Source organism: Coregonus lavaretus (genome assembly GCF_964263955.1).
Source record: "Coregonus lavaretus genome assembly, chromosome: 10".
In the NCBI taxonomy this organism is placed as follows: Eukaryota; Metazoa; Chordata; class Actinopteri; order Salmoniformes; family Salmonidae; genus Coregonus; species Coregonus lavaretus.
In genome coordinates, this window is record NC_139997.1 from 52,345,347 (window position 1) to 52,367,861 (window position 22,515).

At 41.6% G+C, this 22,515-nt stretch overlaps 1 protein-coding gene across 1 annotated transcript in view; it reads right to left on the reverse strand.

Moving 5' to 3' along the window:
- LOC311136525 (SH3 and PX domain-containing protein 2B-like) overlaps positions 1–22,515 on the reverse strand; it is a 118,216-nt gene that overhangs the window by 15,005 nt on the left and 80,696 nt on the right. The window contains exons 5-10 of the mRNA XM_084170687.1: positions 11,260–11,351; positions 7,578–7,603; positions 6,315–6,446; positions 5,773–5,874; positions 383–500; positions 26–183 (exon numbers count right to left, since the gene is read on the reverse strand). Coding sequence (XP_084026813.1) covers positions 26–183; positions 383–500; positions 5,773–5,874; positions 6,315–6,446; positions 7,578–7,603; positions 11,260–11,351 — 628 coding nt within the window. The remainder of the gene's footprint in view (positions 1–25; positions 184–382; positions 501–5,772; positions 5,875–6,314; positions 6,447–7,577; positions 7,604–11,259; positions 11,352–22,515) is intronic.

The following is a 22,515-nucleotide window of genomic DNA, read 5'->3' on the forward strand; positions in this document are numbered from 1 at the left end:
TTTACATTTCCTAGTTCCCACTCACTGTGCTGCTTGGCTTGGTTCTGTTGACTCTGCTGCTTGGAGAATCCGTCCAGGTCGTTAGTGCTGGCATGGCCCGCTGCCCCTGCCGCCAGCTTCTGGCTCAGGATGTCGGCCTTCTTCAAGTAGGACGCCGGGGCCCAGCCCTCCTGTCCCTGGTACCTGTAGATGCCAGCAGAGAGGTTACGTTCACAGCTTCATTAGAGAAAAAAACACCAACAACAATAACAAAGGACTTATTTAGTACAAACAAGCAACCAACTCTGACCCACGCATTCATACACTCAATCAAATTCACATGCACACAGAGCCTACATGCATTCACTGTGTACAGACACACTTCTGGGGTATTGTGTTTTACCTGATCTTCCACCAGCCCTCAAGGTTCTTCTGGATGACCTCCACCGTCATGCCACTTTCCAGGTCGATCTCGTCTTGGTCTCGCGCTGCGTACGGGTAAATCACTGTGTACTTCTCCTCTGGAAATGGCAAAGAATACATGACATTAGGTGATGTATTTTTCATCTTGCATACTTACTATTAAAAGAACGTCAATCAAGCAGATGGAGTGAACAACTTGGCAGGGACAGCACATTATGTAGCAATGCACATGCCCTGCCTACCTGAGGATCTGTCTATTTCCTGTGTTCGAGGGGTGCAAAATCCACTTGTCACTTAAATCTTGCTGGATTAATTGCTTTCATTTTACTCATGCGACTCTTTCATACTCTTGCTTGTGCCTGTCGTTTTTTCCCGTTAATATTACGACAGCGGAAATGTTTGTAATGACCTGTCAAACACACCCCGGTAATAGCTGAAATTGGCTCAATGGAATACATTGTCTTTCCAATGCATTTATAAGAACGCTAAAGCTTCGTCAGGGATTTAATGCATCGTCTTGACATCACAACAAAGATAACTTTATTTTGATGGGTGTTCATTTTTGGTGGAATTTAAAAAGGAATAATGTAATACAGTTTAAATGTTTACAAATTAGATGCACTGAAATGAAAGCAACTTCTGAAAATGAACACTCAAATTAAAAAAAAAACTAATTCAGTAGAAGAAATGTGCAGATGCAAACTTTGGTAACAGATTACGGTAAAATCTCCCTCAGGTTTTTATGCGAACACGTTTTCTTAAATATCTTCTCCAAATTACGATTCAAAGATGTCTGCAGAAAGAATAGGGTGTCAGCTATGACATGGCACCTTGAGTTTGCAAAAAAATATATTTGGGTTTTTGAACTACAGTAAGTGAAGTGGATTTACACCTGGTAACGGAATTACAGTAACAGAATTACATCATGGGTCCCTGATCTGTACTACACAGAAATGCATAATTATGGATATGAATGTCATTCTCCTCATGTTTCACAAGTTTGGACATCACAGCACAGTAGAGTACAGTACAGTGCAATACAATACAGCAGAGCAGAGTAAAGTGCAGTACAGTAAAGTAGTGTATAGTTCAGTACAGTAGAGTACAGTACAATATACTGTACTGTACAATACGCTATTTTTCTTTACTGTACTACTGTATTGTATTGTACTCTACTGTGCTATATTCACTGTACAGTACTGTACTCAGTACTCAGTACTGTCCTGCACTGTGCTATCCAAACTTGTAAAACGTGTCTATGATAGGTTCAGATTTGGTCCAGTCCGGTCCGTCTGTGGACGTTAACATCAAGGCCAGGGTAGACTGACCAAATTTCAACTACTTTTCAACGTCCATGGACGTCCAGTGTCGGTAGGCGCTCAGTGGGTGAGGAAGCTGGTTACAGTAAATGGAAAGAGGTGATATTAATTGGAGAGAGGGAGGGGTATTCCAGACTCAGGCAGTTTTAACACTCTTTTATTTTTATTTATTTTTATTTTGGGGGGGGGGGCTAGATCAGCTTAATATTGCAGATAGATTGTAACTTCCATCAATGTAATTGTCTGCATCATTTCTAATCCCCCATGTTTTATATATATATATACTCCCCTTTATTACTTTTCAACCCCGCCATCCTTTCCCTACTTGGGGTAAATTAGTGAACAACAATGCTTAGGCCTCTACTTCCAGCTTATACTTACTATCTACATTTTATGGACACAGTCAATTTTACAATAATTCTATTTTATTTGTTTTTGCTCCTGAACTTCTTCTACTCTCAATCTCTCCGATCATTTTCATGATGTCCATCCGGTTTGCTTCTATATGCCATATCTTTCTAACTGTGCTCTTTCCCAAAAGCTCCCAACATACATCATATATACTTATTATGGACACAGTATGCTTACATTATTAGTTATCTTGTTTTTATTTGTTGTTATTTGTTATTAGTCCCAACTCCAGTTTTAACACTCTTGGTTTGACCACCAAACAACGGAAAGACAAAAAAAACAGTTATGAGCTTAACATTACAGTATGACAGTGGAAGGGAGGACAATAACAGGTGACCCAACTGTGGTTTGTGACTATTATGATTTCCCATTGTAGCCAATTCAGTTGCAGTAATTCCGTTACAGATTTTTTTGTAATTCCGCTAACAACTTGGTAACGGAATTACAAGTTATAATCACTTCATAATTCATAAACAAAATGTACATCAGTAAAATCACTATAACTAATTGCTAGGTCTACCAATACTTGTTACTTCTGTGAACTTTCATTATGCTCCCTCCTCACGAGGGAGAGGAATGAGAAAATATCTTAAAGATACACTATATATACAAAAGTATGTCGACACCCCTTCAAATGAGTGGATTTGGCTATTTCAGCCACACCCGTTGCTGACAGGTGTATACAATTTAGCACACAGCCATGCAATCTCCATAGACAAACATTGGGAGTAGAATGTCCTTACTGAAGAGTTCAGTGACTTTCAATGTCATAGATTGCCACCTTTCCAACAAGTCAGTTCGTCAAATTTCTGCCCTGCTAGAGCTGCCACGGTCAACTGTAAGTGCTGTTATTGTGAAGTGGAAACGTCTAGGAGCAACAACGGCTCAGCTGCGAAGTGGTAGGCCACACAAGCTCACAGAATGGGACCGCCGAGTGCTGAAGCGCGTACCGCGTAAAAATCGTCTGTACTCGGTTGCAACATTCATTACCGAGTTCGAAACTGCCTCTGGAAGCAACGTCAGCACAATAATTGTTTGTCAGGAGCTTCATGAAATCGGTTTCCATGGCCGAGCAGCAGCACACAAGCATCAGATCACCATGCGCAATGCCAAGGGACGGCTGGAGTGATGTAAAGCTCATCGCCATTGGACTCTGCGCAGTGGAAATGATGAATCACGCTTCACCATCTGGCAGTCCGACGGACAAATCTGGGTTTGGCGGATGCCAGGAGAACGCTACCTGCCCAAATGCATAGTGCCAACTGTAAAGTTTGGTGGAGGAGGAATAATTGTCTGGGGCTGTTTTTCATGGTTCGGGCTAGGCCCCTTAGTTCCAGTGAAGGGAAATCTTAACGCTACAGCATACAATCACATTCTAGACAATTATGTGCTTCCAACTTCGTGGCAACAGTTTGGGGAAGGCCCTTTCCTGTTTCAGCATGACAATGCACACGTGCACAAAGCGAGGTCCATACATAAATGGTTTGTCGAGATCGGTGTGGAAGAACTTGACTGGCCTGCACAGAGCCCTGACCTCAACCCCATCGAACAACTTTGGGATGAATTGTAACGCCGACTACGAGCCAGGCCTAATTGCCCAACATAGCAGCAAAGGGGGGACCAACTCCATATTAATGCCCATGATTTTGGAATGAGATGTTCGATGAGCAGGTGTCCACATATTTTTGGTAATGTAGTGTATGTGGGTTTTTGGTAACAGAATTACAAGGCACTAGGCAATATTTCTTAAACTTACAGAAGGTAAACAATTTCTCCAAAGCTAAATATAAGAGTGTTGATATTAGTTGGCAGGGGTCTTTTTCAACATCATTGTGTATTGCTGATACATTTTTAAGACTTTTTCTGGTAGATGTTTTCTAAGATTCCTTTTCCATCTGTTTATTCAGAAATCAAAGCCTTGACTTATACCTACTTTTTAAGATGGAAAATGGTTCAACTGTATCTATGCCTTCGTTTCCCATAAATACGGACTCTTAGCTTTCATTTCACACCCAATTTGAACTTCACATGTTGGTGCTCATGGGTCCTTTTCGATGGAAATGCCCGTCGCTAGCACCTACTTGTAATAGATTATGTTTTTATAACTAATCCATAACAGGTCCATTTTAGGTCTACTGAATTAAAGTGATTGTTACAAAAATATTATATTTAGAAAGAACAAACAACCTAAAATATGTCATATTTCACTGAAATAACAGTAAAAGTGAGAAAAAAAGTGAGTTTTTCGCCACTGCATGCCATCGAGAGAACAAATCATACAAACATATAGGTAGCATCCATTACAATCCATTTCACACATGCATGTCTTGCCTCAATCTTTGGCTTGGGTTGGTCATGCATTAGTTTTACATGCTAAACATTACATTCTACACACAGATGGAGAAAAGGGAGAAGAGAGGCGTGCGCTCCACCTTGCCCAAAGCCTGTGCTGAACAGATCCCCTAACGTTCGCCGGCGGCCCACATGGCTCGGCAGTGACCAATATCTCCGGGACACTGACAGCAGAGCACAGTGGGCAGCAGGAAGTAAGTAAAGAGGAAGTAAATACTTTGGTTTGTGTTTGCTTGGTTCCATAGAAAAGGATAGAGGACTCTTCATTGAATCTGTCCCATTATGGCCTCTGTGAGCGCACTGGCATCCCCATTTTTACGTAGTACATTTTCTTCTTCTACTACTTCTAAGAGATGGTAAACAAACTGAAAGGGTGCATACTGCCACCTGGAGTGTGTTGTTTGAACAGGTATAAAGCCAAGGTTGGCGATTAACTGCCACCTGCCGTTACGGAATGTTTGCTCACAAGCATAATTAATTGGCTGATCCCTCCTGATGACCCAGATAGAATTATGTGATCCTTCCTTAACCCATAGGAAGTCCCACCCAGTTGACTTCTTCAAAAGGGTGAAAGTCCTCAATGGCACTGACCATGCTAAAAAGGGCATTTGGGCACTAGAGTCCTCTATCTATCTCTATGGTTGGTTCTAATGCTGCGTTCATAACCAAAGTGGGAAGGTGGTATTTACTACATACGATTGGGAAAAATTCACTTGAATGCCCCTCCAACTCGCAATTACTAGTGGGAAACTCGTCTATTTTACATTTACATTTACGTCATTTAGCAGACGGTCAAATTGGTGCATTCAACTTATGATAGCCAGTGGGACAACCACTTTTTTTTATAGCTGTATTTTTTGTTGATGGTTGACGCAGCTTGTTGGCCAATAGCCAATCGGCGTTTCTCAACAAGTTCAAAGCACGTGAATGCATCCAACTTCACAACTGGTATTTACCACCTTCCCACTTGGACGCAGCATCATAGACGGGCAGAGACAGGTGAAGGTGATAGAAAGTCAGAGGTCATTTTCCCACACACAATCTGAAATGTAGAGATTTCAAGAGTTTCTCAACATCCTGCTTCCTAGACTAATTCATTACAGTTCCACATTTCTCCTACATCTTAATAAATGAGGACACACTGTTTTGCCTCATAATGACTTGGCAGCAAACCTTGAGTTTTGACTGTGAGCTGTTCCCTATGGCTGCCAATGTGATCAGTAGTTACAGTAGGCCTATGTTTTGACTCTGAATGTGGCCTAGGGGAGTGCGACAGATGGAGAGTTACCTTCCTCGCCGGGCAGGGAGAAGTCGTCAGGGTCATCCTGGGCCTCCAGGCAGGTGGCAGGGACCCAGCCCTGGGCCTCGTCTGAACTAACAAACCACCAACCTGCACACAAAGAGCAAAACACACACACAAAAACACAGAAGAGTCCGTCACACAGCAGAGGCTCTCTCTAGGTCTTGGATTGACCTTGTCTGTTTGGAAGTTTCTGAGGACAACGTGATAGCATTATACTGCTATTTGGCTCTATTTAGCGGTTGTCTTGGTACACATTTAAAGCACCTGTATCACAGGCTTTCATTCAAGTATGATAACATAATTTCAGTTAATTGGGGGTAAAAAACTGTTTGAGACAATGTGGTTGCTTTATAAAACACGTTAAGGCCGCCAGGACTCAGGTTGTCCCAAATGGCACCCTATTCCCTTTATAGTGGACTACTATTGACCAGGGCCCATAGAGCCAACACTATATAGGCAAGTGTCATTTGGGACACAACCTCAGTCATTTAGCTAAAGTCTGTCGCCATCTGAGCCAGGTCTCGTACCAGACTCATTCTTCTCGATGACCTCCACCGTCTGTCCCACGTGCAGGCTGATCTCAGAGCTCTCCTGCTTCTCATAGTCAGTGACGGCCACATACTGGTCCAGGAGCAGAGGGTCAGCTGAGGTGGAGTCTCCTGCAGGGAGGGACACAGAGCACACATACATGTAGATCTGACCTCTCTTCCAGCCACACCACACCGCAGAGAGCAGATAGAGGAAGCAGGCATCGTTTTAGAGACAGGGAGGAGAAAATGGTGGTAAGAGAGCAGAGGGACGGAGCGTTTGAGAGGGAGATGTTATGAGAGAGGACAGGATAGGAAGGAGGGTTATGCTAATCAACCACATGGCTGCCACAGACACAGAGACAACCCGCCACCAAGACTCCCCAACACCTAGACTACCACAATGCTGTAGGTTAGAACAACAAGAGGGCCTGCTCTCTAATGTGCACTTGATGCGATGACAACCAGAGCTAACCGGGGATGCAGTGAGTGTGATGCACTCATAATATCCTCTAAATTCATAATTGTACACTCCCAACAAGGTTGTATTTGCTTTAGCTTGATATAGAGACAGATGCGTTGGCTGGATCACATACTAGGCTATCCCTTCCCCCGCTCTACCCCACACTGCCAAGGCCCACCTCAGAGCCACTTCCCAGCAAAAGGCCCAACAGCCAAGGTCTCATAACGGATGGCTAGCAACCCAGGGGTCACACACAGAGTATGGCCAATCATGAATCTGTTACTACCTCTCTTTAGGAAAGTAGTCGCTCTCTCCACAATCCCTGAAGGAGGAAAATTAAGGAAATTGAAATTGAAACTTGACATGGATGGAACATAGATGGGTTGGTTAGATGAAAAAAGAAAAGGAAAAACTCTTAAATAAAATACTATTTAGAAGTAATGGTGTGTATCTAACTTCAAATAAATTAAATATATGATTGACTTACAGTCTTACTACAATCTTAAATCTTTATATAGCAATCTAGAGTGAAAATAATGGAGACTATATGCAACAATACAGCTAGAGGGCGCTCCAATCTCCATTGAGAAATGTAGTCAGATGGATTCCAACACCACAAAGGGTTTTTCTCTGCCAGAGGCAATAGGACCTCTGTGGCTGGACTCTTAAATACTGGTGCAGGAAATGTTTATCCTAATCTATTTATCACTTCAGTGCTCATCCAGATGATATTGTCCACATAAACTTAATACCACAAACAATAATAACTTAATACAAAATGTAATACAAAACTTCCTTACCTGGCTTCTTCTTTCCAATGGGTTCCCTGTGAAAGATAAAAAATCATTAGAATCAAGTAAGAGGAAATATATAACTTGGACACAGTGAGTCAGTAAAGGTATTTGGAATGTTTATTTACATAGAAACACTTAGAAAATATTTCTACCTACGTAACCACGGTTATATGCTTCTGAAACCTCTGAAAATATAAAATGTTAACCCTGTGAATAATCACACTGATTATTTTAATTTAATTCAGGCACGTTTTGGGACTCACTTTGAAATAAATAATTTGATCACGGTTCAATCACATTCAAATCTCAGTAATACATTTGTTATGCTATTCATGCAGGCTTTCTAGTCTAGATGAGTGAAACGAAACTCTGTCAGATCCATTACATATCTACAGATGTGTTGACCTTTGCTCCAGATGAGAGGGGATATGGTTAATAGTGAGTTTCTGATACTGGGCTGAATGAGTACATGATAATGTATCTGCAATCCTCTATCCATTCTCATATGCGGCAGCCGATTCTCTCTCTCTCTCTCTCTCTCTCACTCTCCCTCTCTCTCTCTCTCTCTCTCTCTCTCCGTCTCTCTCTCTCTCTCTCTCTCTCTCTCTCTCTCTCTCTCTCTCTCTCTCTCTCTCTCTCTCTCTCTCTCTCTCTCTCTCTCTCTCTCTCTCTCTCTCTCCGTCTCTCTCTCTCCGTCTCTCTCTCTCTGTCTCTCTCTCTCTCTATGTCTCTCTCTCTCTCTCTCTCTCTCCCTCTCTCTCTCTCTCTCCCTCTCTCTCTCTCTCTCCGTCTCTCTCTCTCCCTCTGTCTCTCTCTGTCTCTCTCTCTCTCTCTCTCTCTCTCTCTCTCTCTCTGTCTCTCTCTCTCTCTCTCTCCGTCTCTCTCTGTGTCTCTCGTCCCTCTTATTTTCCTCCTGAATAAAATTCACACTCTCAATCACATAATGCATTGTTCGCCTGGCAACCTTGTTACTGCGCTACCCCCAGAGCATCTGCTAAATTACTTAAATGTAATAAATCTACAGCCATTAGTTTGACTATTAGCATATTGTCAAAAGAGTCTCCAGCCAAGACAACCCCAGATCCACCACTAGCCTCGCTTATCAAAGGGAAACAGGGTCAGAAAGGCAATGCAATACTGGGTAAGACAGGATCACACTAGTGACTCAACTAGGCACTGTCCAGTATTCTGTAAGTACATTACAATAGTTTTCCATAAGATCAAATCAGACCTCCCCCTCACGCTAAATGAGGTTGCATTCGACCATGGATGAGTCAATCATGGTCAAGGAGCCATTGAATCTCTCCTCCCCTCTCTTCTATCTCTCCTCCCCTCTCTTCTATCTCTCCTCCCCTCTCTTCTATCTCTCCTCCCCTCTCTTCTATCTCTCCACCCCTCTCTTCTATCTCTCCACTACTCTCTCATGCCTGCTACTTCAATCTCGCCGATGGACAGACAGTGGCATCCCTCCCTACTCTGGTCGATTTATAGAGGGCTGTATTTCATCCCTCCATAGCGACCCAAGAGAGAGGGGCTGCTGACGCGATGTCAGCCCAGCTGAACACAGTCTGCATTAGAAGAGAGCTGTAATCCAATTTTAATAAAGACAAACCAAGGTCTTTTCTATATTCATCTGCCTCTCCCTCCAACCCTCTATACTCCCCTCCCCCGTTCCTCGTAGCAGATGCTTGGGGTTTGTCTGTCTGAAAGGTAGCTAATAAGGTATGGGTCCTTGGCAACGGCCAGAGGGAACTAGCTCTCATCCATCTGTCTGTCTGAGGAGGTGACCTGACAGCAGCCATTCATAGCGGCCAGAGCAGTGACAGGCCTTGTATTCATCTCCTTCCACAGAGAGTCATCTCCTCTGCAGTTACTGAACACACCATGCATATTGTATCAAACAATCATCTTGGATTTCGACCAAGGTACTCATGACTGCAATAATGTCGATGGCCAACAAACTCTGAGGAATGATAAGCATCCCTGTGCAAAGTCACTGATTAACGGTGCAGAATTATATTGTTGATGTTCAGTCACAATCTGTTGATTTGTGTGTGAAACGGCGCACAGCAAAAAAGCTAATCGACACACTATCGCAGAAAAGTGTCTGGTTAAGATTGGACAGCCTAGATAAGATTGTAACATTACTCCCATAAACCCTGTAGTAGTAGTTTTGGGATGTGTGAGTCGAACACCTCTCTGCATAAATAAATATAACACATAGGCCTATTTATGTGGCAAAAAGACTGTAGCTGAGCACGTAAAATATGGGTTTTACACTGCTAAGTGCACATAGATAGGAATCTGTTTGTTATAGAAGAAAAACTGATAAGAACAATGTTGGAGAAAGAAAGAATCTGAAAAGCATCTGGTTTGATACATTTACATATTTCTAGTCTCGCACACCAGCCATCACTGGGCAAGCAATAGCTTAAAGGCCCAGTGCAGTCAAAAGCTTGATTTCCCTGTGTTTTGTATATATTTCCACACTATGAGGTTAGAATAATACTGTTAAATAGTGAAAATGATGATCATGCCCTTTTAGTGTAAAAGCTGTTTGAAAAGACTGCCTAAAATGTCAGCCTGTTTTGGTGGGATGGAGTTTTGGCCTACCTGGTAACATCATCCGGCGGTAAATTAGTTAATAGACCAATAAGTAAGAGAGTTCCAAACCTCTCTGCCAAGAACAACTAGTTTTCAGTTTATCCCTCCCCACAGACCACTCCTAGACAGTCCTATCAACATTATTGCTTGAGAAATTGCTCTTTGCTAAGGAGCTATTTTTGTTTCTTTTTGACCATATTAATTGAAAACAATCACAGTAATGTACTTAATTGCTACCCAGAAATGATTTCATATTGAGATAAAAACGGCTGAATTGGACCTTTTCAGAAAGCGTGAAACATATTAAGCCATACAAAGGACATTACTCCATGTTCTCTCCAACCAAACCCAAGTGCCTGACATAGAAATCCATGACCTATGTCACATGATGACAGACTGATTAAGACAAGGTGACCAGTCAAACACTTTGGTTGACAACTGTTTTTAATGTATTTATTTTCATTTTGAGGGTCTGACCCCAACTTAATATTATGGTCTCTCTGAAAGCAGTCACCTGTAACCACTAGTAACCCCTCATGCCCTCCAGGCGTCTGGTAGCTCAACAACAACACATACGTGATGGGGGAAATGGCGTGGTGACTTTATGACTTAGTGTTGGCACGTTGTAACTGTCAGGCCGACTATGACACTAATGTGTTGAGTGAGATTTACAAGAGCTCATGCCGCCTCAGCAGTTCTCTCATACACTGCTCCCATAGGCTACATGTTATGTAGCTCCCAATCAGGGCAAACCAAACGGTCTCCCATCCACCACAGCAATACCAGAGGGAGCATGACATCATAGTCATTACACTCTATTATAACCTATTACTGATGGATTGGCTTGTTTCAACATGACATGGTGGTCAGGAGGAGGTCATTTCTGCTACTTCATGAAGCAAAGCCTACACAGCATTATGCTCCTCTTTCTTTCTTTATAGTGTTTGTTGTTGGCCCAGTACCAGTGTGAATGTTGTGATGTGCATACAGTAGAACTTATATGCATTTGTGCTGCTTGTCAGACTGTGTGACTGAGTGTGTTCCTTTGACAAGAAGGTGACGAATGGTGTGATGTGTAGCTTACTCTTTGGGTGGGTTGAGGTCTTCAGGACGTGTCTCAAAGAACATACGAACCTCCTCACACTGGGATATGTACACGGGCAGCTGAATCAGAGCCTGCACATAAAGACAGAAACACAGGAAGGTTAGAATGTTAATCAATCAGAACCAAATGAAGTTTCATTCCAAAACGCTATACAGTATATCCATTTTCCGAATTGTTGGTAAATTTGCTTTTATTGTTTAAAGAAATTAAGAAAGAGTTTTGTGTGTTTTTTTCACGATCTAATCATGGCATGTAGTTGTTCAATGACAGACATGTATTTCTTTAAAATCTATCACTTCATGGTTTTATTTCATGTTAATGTTTTTTTGCTAAATGCTATATATCCGCCTCACTCTCAGAGAAATAAGTAGTACTGCTAGGTTTTACACAGTGAAATGAAACAAATAACATAACTACATTTTTTATAAAGAACTGTACAAATGATACAGCTGTAGCTAGGCTGGTAGAGCACGGCGCTTGTAACGCTAAGGTAGTGGGTTCGATCCCCGGGACCACCCATACACAAAAAAATAATTATGCACGCATGACTGTAAGTCGCTTTGGATAAAAGCGTCTGCTAAATGGCAGATTATTATATATACAGTATCAGTCAAAAGTTTGGACACGCCTAGTCATTCAAGGGTTTTTCTTTATTTTTACTATTTTCTACATTGCAGAATAATAGTGAAGACATAAAAACTATGAAATAACACATATGGAATCATGTAGTAACCAGAAAAGTGTTTAACAAATCAAAATCTATTTTATATTTGAGATTCTTCAAATAGCCACCCTTTGCCTTGATGACAGCATTGCACACCCTTGGCATTCTCTCAACTAGCTTCATGAGGAATGCTTTTCTAACAGTCTTGAAGGAGTTCCCACATATGCTGAGCACTCGTTGACTGCTTTTCCTTCACTCTGCCATCCGACTCATCCCAAACCATTTCAATTTGGTTGAGGTCGGGGGATTGTGGAGGCCAGGTCATCTGATGCAACACTCCATCACTCTCCTTCTTGGTCAAATAGCCCTTACACAGCCTGGAAGTGTGTTGGGTCATTGTCCTGTTGAAAAATAAATGATAGTCCCACTAAGCCCAAACCAGATGGGGTGGCGTACCACAAATTAACTTTTAAGAAGGCACACCTGTTAATTTAAATGCATTCCAGGTGACTACCTCATGAAGCTGGTTGAGAGAATGCCAAGAGTGTGCAAAGCTGTCATCAAGGCAAAGGGTGGCTATTTGAAGAATCTAAATCTAAAATATATTTTGATTTGTTTAACACTTTTTTGATTACTACATGATTCCATATGTGTTATTTCATAGTTTTGATGTCTTCACTATTATTCTACAATTTAAAAGATAGTAAAAATAAAGAAAAACCCTTGAATGAGTAGGTGTGTCCAAACTTTTGAATGGTAGTATATATATATATATATATATATATATATATATATATATATATATATATATATATATATATACAGCTGTGGAAAGAATTAAGAGACCACTGCACATTTTTCTTAAATCAGCATCTCTACATGTATGACAGCCATTCCATTCCAGTGTCTGTTGAATTCCAACACAGGCACACCTCATTCTACTGAATTAGGTACTGATTAGGTGATCACATGAACCAAATCTTATTTAACGAGGAAAAGTATAAAGACTACTGCTGTGGTCATCACTATCCTCTTGCAATAGGACCAGCTGGATGGCAAAAACAGTGCTAATAGTACCTCAAAAGTAATATTAATAAAAAAATAACTATTGACTATGCCAAAAGAGTTGAAAAGGAAAGTTTTGAGTGAGGAAAAGAAGGGTTCAATTCTGGCTTTACTGGCAGAGGGATACAGTGAGCGTCAGGTTGCTTCCATCCTTAACATTTCAAAGACGGCGGTCAAGCAGCAGACATTGGAGACAACAAAGCTACAGACCAGCAGAGGGCAAAAACTACTCTCTACTGTCCGGGATAACCGCCAACTCATTCGAATGTCACTCAACAACCGTAGGATGACATCAAGTGACCTACAAAAATAATGGCAAACGGCAGCTGGGGTGAAGTGCACGGTGAGGACAGTTCGAAACAGGCTCCTAGGGGCAGGGCTGAAGTCGTGCAAAGCTAGAAAAAAGCCCTTCATCAATGAGAAGCAAGGAAGAGCCAGGCTGAGGTTTGCAAAATACCATAAGGATTGGACTGTAGAGGACTGGAGTAAGGTCATCTTCTCTGATGAGTCCAATTTTCAGCTTTGCCCAACACCTGGTTGTCAAATGGTTAGACGGCGACCTGGAGAGGCCTACAAGCCACAGTGTCTCGCACCCACTGTGAAATTTGGTGGAGGATCGGTGATGATCTGGGGGTGCTTCAGCAAGGCTGGAATCGGGCAGATTTGTCTTTGTGAAGGACGCATGAATCAAGCCACGTACAAGTTTGTCCTGGAAGAAAACTTGCTTCCTTTTGCTCTGACATTGTTCCCCAACTCTGAGGATTGGTTTTTCCAGCAGGACAATGCGCCATGCCACACAGCCAGGTCAATCAAGGTGTGGATGGAGGACCACCAGATCAAGAACCTGTCATGGCCAGCCCAATCTCCAGACCTGAACCCCATTGAAAACTTCTGGAATGTGATCAAGAGGAAGATGGATGGTCACAAGCCATCAAACAAAGCCGAGCTGCTTGAATTGTTGCGCCAGGAGTGGCGTAAAGTCACCCAACATCAATGTGAAAGACTGGTGGAGAGCATGCCAAGACGCATGAAAGCTGTGATTGAAAATCAGGGTTATTCCACCAAATATTGATTTCTGAACTCTTCCTAAGTTAAAACATTACTATTGTGTTGTTTAAAAATGAACATTAACTTATTTTCTTTGCATTATTCGAGGTTTGACAACACTGCATCTTTTTTGTTATTTTGACCAGTTGTCATTTTCTGCAAATAAAAGCTCTAAATGACAATATTTTTATTTGGAATTTGGGAGAAATGTTGTCAGTAGTTTATAGAATAAAACAAAAATGTTATTTTTACCCAAACACATACCTATAAATAGTAAAACCAGAGAAACTGATAATTTTGCAGTGGTCTCTTAATTTTTTCCGCAGCTGTATGTATGTATGTATATATATATATATATATATATATATATAATTCAATATATATATAATTCAATATAGTAGTAATATGATATCTGTATTTAAATCATTTACATTTGACATTTAGCAGATGCTCTTATCCAGGGTGACTTACAGTAAGTGCATTCATCTTAAGATAGCCAGGTGACACAACCACATATCACAGTCAAATATACAGGATACGAACATTCCATTCCAGCTAAACAATGGATATACAGCATTTTGCAAAAAAACCTAATTTTCATATACATCTCAAATCTATTCATTCAACATCTGAGAACAGTAATATTTTACACACACATGAAGGTACTCATAAGCAATCATTTCTATGTGAAACATTTGTGGATATAGCATTTTGGAAATAAACTCAAATGCTGCTATTGTATATATACCAGTGGAAGTGGTATTGGGAGTACTGGTGTTTACTAGGAAATATCTAGCCTGTTTGCCAGGGGAACTAATATATGACAAATAATAATACAGAAAATATATAGTACCGGTGCTACATTCACATACCATGTCCCCTTGTGTAGGCAAAACAGCATACATTACTACCCAACTACACCAACATTTTTAAAAAGCATCTACTGTACCTAAATGGAGCCTAGTCCACTCTATTCGATTTCCTGTTTCTAATCTAACATCATTGATTCTTTCTTCCTGTGGGGGCCGGCAGGGCTGTGATTCTGACCAGGGCTCTGTGGATAATCTAGCGGTGGGGGGAGAGATGCAGGCTGACAGGGCCAACAGGGCCATTCCTCAGGAGATGAAAGGTTAACTGGCCTGAGAGATCTCTCTCTCTTTCTCAGCCTCAAAGCCCTCAGCACCTCAGTGATCCAACTGATCCAATGCTTAGAACCAGCTGGCAGGTCTCTCCAAGAACAAAGCCATTACTATTACTGTGTGCAGAGAGGCAAGTATGCAGCACACTCCTCGCTGCCATGAGGCATTTCTCAAGGCTATCCATCTCAGCCTCAGAGCCAGCGTACGTCTGCATTTAATAAGGCTAAGTGCCTCAGTACTGTCCACCCAGAGAGGGGCAGCTCTCTCTCTCGCTCCCCCACCGCCTGAATTATGATATCAGACCTGATGGGCATAAAACACGCGCCAGCCAGCCAGAGTTCAGGGTGCCCTTGTCCAGTGTGGCACCTTGCCCTGTTGGACTCATCGTATGTGAAGCCGTGCCAACAGACTGCTCATGCTAAAAGTGTGGGAGGATTGCCATAGGCTTAGCTGAAACCCTGTTCTCCATTAGCGTCTGGGTAAGAGGGTGTGTTTGTGCATGTGTATGCATGTGTGCGTGCATACGTACGTGTGTGAATGTCCAGCGTCCAATTACAAAGATTAAAATGCCTTTTTATGGGAGAAAAATCTAATTTTTTGCAGAAATGATTCTCTAGAGTCAGCTAATAAAATGTTTTAAGTGTTGACCTCCAGAGGAGCCTCCCATCCCCTGGTCCTGCTGACTGAACCTGGTGCACTGTGTCTGGGGTTAGCAAGACCATACTCCCCCTGATTTTCTCCCCCCTTCACTCTGCCTGTGACCTGGCAGGTCATTAGTATTCTCCCCAGAGACTGGAAGCCGGAAGGCACATTAGAGCAAATTCACTTTATAGGTGCTCTTTACAGCAGGCAGCATTAACCTAATTGTGTGTGTGCGCGTAAGTGTGTGTGTGTGTGTGTGTGTGTGTGTGATTGGCGGTGTGTGCATGTGTGTAAGTCAGACAGAAAACTGTGAAGGCGGAGAAAGAACACACATACAGTTGAAGTCGAAAGTTTACATACACTTAGGTTGGAGTCATTAAAACTCGTTTTTCATCCACTCCACAAATTTCTTGTTAACAAACTATAGTTTTGGCAAGTCGGTTAGGACATCTACTTTGTGCATGACACAAGTAATTTTTCCAACAATTGTTTACAGACAGATTATTTCACTTATAATTCACTGTATCACAATTCCAGTGGGTCAGGAGATTACAACACTAAATTGACTGTGCCTTTAAACAGCTTGGAAAATTCCAGAAAATTATGTCATGGCTTTAGAAGCTTCTGATAGTACATAATATGAGTCAATTGGAGGTGCACCTGTGGATATATTTCAAGGCCTCCCTTCAAACTCAGTGCCTCTTTGCTTGACATCATGGGAAAATCAAAAGAAATCAGCCAAGACTTCGGAAAAGAAATTGTAGACCTCCACAAGTCTGGTTCATCCTTGGGAGCAATTTCCAAACGCCTGAAGGTACCACGTTCATCTGTACAAACAATAGTACGCAAGTATAAACACCATGGGACCACGCAGCCGTCATTCCGCTCAGGAAGGGGACGCGTTCTGTCTCCTAGAGATGAACGTACTTTGGTGCGAAAAGTGCAAATCAATTCCAGAACAACAGCAAAGGACCTTGTGAAGATGCGGAGGAAACAGGTACAAAAGTATCTATATCCACAGTAAAACTAGTCCTATATCGACATAACCTGAAAGGCCACTTAGCAAGGAAGAAGCCACTGCTCCAAAACCGCCATAGAAAAGCCAGACTACGGTTTGCAACTGCACATGGGGACAAAGATCGTACTCTTTGGAGAAATGTCCTCTGGTCTGATTAAACAAAAATTGAACTGTTTGCCCATAATGACCATTGTTATGTTTGGAGGAAAAACGGGGCGCTTGCAAGCCGAAGAACACCATCCCAACTGTGAAGCACGGGGGTGGCAGCATCATGCTATGGGGGTGCTTTGCTGCAGGAGGGACTGGTGCACTTCACAAAATAGATGGCATCATGAGGAAGGAAAATTATGTGGATATATTGAAGCCACATCTCAAGACATCAGTCAGGAAGTTAAAGCTTGGTCGCAAATGGGTCTTCCAAATGGACAATGACCCCAAGCATAGTTCCAAAGTTGTGCCAAAATGGCTTAAGGTCAACAAAGTCAAGGTATTGGAGTGGCCATCACAAGGCCCTGACCTCAATCCTATAGAACATTTGTGGGCAGAACTGAAAAAGTGTGTGCGAGCAAGGAGGCCTACAAACCTGACTCAGTTACACCAGCTCTGTCAGGAGGAATGGGCCAAAATTCACCCAACTTACTGTGGGAAGCTTGTGGAAGGCTACCCAAAAAGTTTGACTCAAGTTAAACAATTTAAAGGCAATGCTACTAAATACTAATTGAGTGTATGTAAACTTCTGATCCACTGTGATGAAAGAAATAAAAGCTGAAATAAATCATTCTCTCTACTATTATTCTGACATTTCACATTCTTAAAATAAAGTGGTGATCCTAACTGACCTAAAACAGGGAATTTTTACTAGGATTAAATGTCAGGAATTGTGAAAAACTGAGTTTAAATGTATTTGGCTAAGGTGTATGTAAACTTCCGACTTCAACTGTACATTACATGTACTGTACCAGTCAAAAGTTTGGACACAACTACTCAGTCAAGGGTTTTTCTTTATTTTAACTATTGTCTACATTGTAGAATAATAGTGAAGCCATCAAAACTATGAAATAACACATATGGAATCATGTAGTAACAAAAAAAGTGTTAAACAAATCAAAATATATTTTAGATTTTAGATTCTTCAAAGCAGCCACCCTTTGCCTTGATGACAGCTTTGCACACTCTTGGCATTCTCTCAACCAGCTTCATGATGTAGTCACCTGGAATGCATTTCAATTAACAGGTGTGCCTTGTTAAAAGTTAATTTGAGGAATTTATTTCCTTCTTAATTCGTTTGAGCCAATCCGTTGTGTTGTGACAAGGTAGGGGTGGTATACAGAAGATAGCACTATTTGGTAAAAGACCAAATACTTAAGTATTTATTTTTTGGTATCTGTACTTTACTTTACTATTTTTATTTTTGACAACTTTTACTTTTACTTCCCAACATTCCTAAAGAAAATAATGTACTTTTTACTCCATACATTTTTCCTGACACGCAAAAGTACTTGTTACATTTTGAATGCTTAGCAGGACATGAAAATGGTCCAATTCACGCACTTATCAAGAGAACATCCCTGGTCATCCCTGCTACCCAATTGTCATACTTGAGTAAAAGTGAAAATTACTAAAGTAAAAGTGAATGTCACCCAGTAAAATACTACTTGAGTAAAAGTCTAAAAGTATTTGGTTTTAAATATACTTAAGTATCAAAAGTAAATGTAATTGATAAAATGTACTTAAGTATCAAAAGTATAAAGTATAAAGTATAAATCATTTCAAATTCCTTATATTAAGCAAACCAGACGGCACGATTTTCTTGTTTTTTAATTTATGGATAGCCAGAGGCACACTCCAACACTCAGACATAATTTACAAACGAAGCATTTGTGTTTAGTGAATCCGCCAGATCAGGTAGAAGGGATGACCAGGGATGTTCTCTTGATAAGTGCATGAATTGGACCATTTTCCTGTCCTGCTAAGCATTCAAAATGTAACAAGTACTTTTATCTGCCATCTGCCCAGTACAGTTGTACACAGAATTAATTTGTGAAGAGCACACTTCAGCATGCCAGTGGCCATCGAAGGTGAGCTTTTGCCCACTGAAGTCAGTTACGACGCTGAACTGCAGTCAGGTCAAGACCCTGGTGAGGACGACGAGCACGCAGGTGAGCTTCCCTGAGACGGTTTCTGACAGTTTGTGCAAAAAATATTCGGTTGTGCAAACCCACAGTTTCATCAGCTGTCCGGGTAACTGGTCTCAGACGATCCCGCAGGTGAAGAAGCCAGATGTGGTGGTCCTGCGATGGCGTGGTTACACATGATCTGCGGTTGTGAGACTGGTTGGACGTACTGCCAAATTCTCTAAAATGACATTTATGGTAGAGAAATAAACATTCAATGCTCTGGCAACAGCTCTGGTGGACATTCCTGCAGTCAGCATGTCAATTGCACACTCCCTCAAAACTTGAGACATCTGTGGCATTGTGTTCTGTGACTAAATTGCACATTCTAGAGTGGCCTTTTATTGCCCCCAGCACCAGGTGCACCTGTGTAATGGTCATGTTGTTTAATCAGCTTCTTGATATGCCACACCTGTCAGGTGGGTGGATTATCCTGGATAAGAAGAAATGCTCACTAACAGGGATGTAAACAAATTTGTGCACAAAATTTGAGAGAAATAAGCTTTTTGCGGTTTGGAATATTTCTGGGATCTTTTATTTCAGCTCATGAAACATGGGCCCAACACTTTACATGTTGTGTTTATATTTTTGTTCAGTATATAAAGTAAACACCTTCCACTTTTCACTCCGTCAGCCTGACCAGGGCCAAGACAGAGGGGAGAGTCCCCCCCACCCCCCTCCGTCCAAACCAGCCAGCAAGACTGGACAGAACCACAGACCTTTGATCCGACCCCCCCTTCCCCCATCAAAGCCCCTCACCCAGGGGTAGGGTTGCAAAGACGGGGTACTGGAAACTTTCAAAGTTTACCAGTAAACTAGCAGAATTTTGGTATCTTTCAAGGATTTTATGTAATCTATCACAAGATATCTAGTGGCCCATTTGGGTACTTCAGATTATTACAGGTGTCTGTGTGGCTTTTTCACATGTAAAATATATTAAATAATTAAATAAGATGATTTTAAAATGAATAATAGAATGACAAAGCTGTAAAAACGTATCCTAAATATAAACTATGAACATAGTGAATACCATTGGTGTTTAATATGAGGGTTTCAGCATGAAATATATTTCATATATTTTATTTTTTACACACATTTATTTATTTTACTATGTCAATTTGTATTTGTTGTAAAGATTTTGGCTTCAAACTGGTGGCAGTTGTGAAAAAAGTCAATAGTTGAAAGAGTTGCAGAGTTAATTGAAAATAATGCCATTGGTGATTAGATGCTTTAAAGAAATTAATGAGGTTATTTTCTCTTGAACCATATGGTCTATCTACCATAAACTAATGGACAATATGGACACAGATATAAAGAATGAATACTATATATTCATTTAAAAAAATAAGTTATTCAAGTATAAATTACCAAAGCTACAATAGATTGCCAGCCTCACGAGTGGTGCAGCGGTCTAAGGCACTGCATCGCAGTGCTTGAGGCGTCACTACAGATCCGGGTTCGATCCTGGGCTGTGTCCCAGCCGGCCGCGACCGGGAGACCCATTAGTCGGCGCACAATTGGCCAAACGTCATCCGGGTTAGGGGAGGGTTTGGCCGGCCGGGATGTCCTTGTCCCATCGTGCTCTAGCGACTCCTGTGGCAGGCCGGGTGCATGCACGCTGACACGGTCGCCAGTTGTACGATGTTTCCTCCGACACATTGGTGCAGCTGGCTTCCGGGTGAAGCGAGCAATGTGTCAAGAAGCAGTGCAGCTTGGCAGGGTCGTGTTTCGGAGGACGCATGACTCTCGACCTTCGCCTCTCCCGAGTTCGTACGTGAGTTGAAGCGATGGGACAAGACTGTAACTACCAACTGGATATCACAACATTGGGGAGAAAAAGGAATAAATAAATAAATAAATAAATAAAGATTTTCTGTTAATGACCAAAATCACTGAAGATTTTGGTAAATTAATGGTAGCTTTGCAACCCTACCAATGGGTTCAAAGATCCAGGGAGGGGGCTGACTGGTCGGGGAGTGGATGGTTCACCTGTCACTCCACTAACAGGAAGCATTATGAGAAGGAGAGGGTGAAGTATAAGTAGAGGGAACAGTCAAAAACTATATTTTCCTGTGATTTATATGTATTTCCACACTATGAGGTTGGAATAATACTATGAAATTGTGAAAATGATGATAATGCCGTTTTAGTGTAAGAGCTGTTTGAAAAGACCGCCTGAAATGTCAGTCTGTTTTAGTGGGATGGAGTTTTGGCCTGCCTGGCGACATCACCAGGCGGTATACTGTAAGTTAACAGACCAATAACAAAGAGAGTTTCAAACCTCTCTGCCAATAACAGCTAGTTTTCAGGTTACATATTCCTCCCATTAGATTAGTACAATTAGGCCCCTCACTCATACCACTCCCAGACAGTCCTAGCTACATTTTTGCTTGAGAAAATGCTCTTTGCTAGGAAGCTATTTTTGTTTATTTTTTGACCATTTTTGATGGAAATAATAACAGTAAGGTAATTAATTGTTATCCAGATATGATTTGATATTGTGATGAAAACATCTGCATTGGGCCTTTAAGGACAAGCCACCAACACAGTTAACAAAGAGACTATCTATCATACTATATATATAGGTGGCTGTAGATCTAGACATTGAATTATTCAAAGCTATTACCAGATGATTTTGTTAAGCCCTCTCTGACAAAGAGGAGAGGAGTTGTATTCAACTTTTTCTTTGTCTTTATTGTGTTCATTTGTATTGAGGATGCTACTAAATCAATATATCATAGTTCTCTATGGAACCCACAACAACAACAAATGTGACTGCAGACCAGACTTTCTATGTAATCCCATAGAAGTGGTGCAAACTTAGTCTAAAACTATTCACATAAACCTAAACACAACCACAACACACCAACTCTAGGACCTTAGTTTCCCCCCTGTTTTTCAAGTACTTAAAGCTGTGACTGACGCCTGGCTTTGCTTGCACCCGTCTTAAATTCCTATATCCCAAAACGACCCCCTGCGGTATCCTGACCCCTAGGCCTCCCCTCCCAAAACATGTGTACTCTCTCAATGGCTTCATAAACAAAGGTTCTCTGCAAACATGCCAGAGAATATGTTGTTTGTTAAGAGCATGACTGAGATGGAACCACCTTGCAAAAATTCCCCAGGCAACATAAAAAGGCAGTTCTGGTTTATAGGGCAGCCCTTTAAAAGTAAACACGGCCCACTGGGCACAGATGTCAATTCAACGTCTATTCCACGTTGGTTCAACATAATTTCATTAATATGATGTGGAAACCATGCTGATTCAACCAATGTGTGCCAAGTGGGGGGGCCTGTTGATTCTGCTGACAGGGGCTAGCTCAGGGCTCCTCAAACCTCTGCCCTGGTGGAGAGATAGCACAGAGATCCCACAGCACCACTACCGCCTGCCACAGAGGTGGATTCCCCACTTATCTTCTTGCTTTTCCCCTAAAGAGCTAAACACACTCTGCAACTGTGCTGCTTCGTTTTCCAGATGGAACTGTT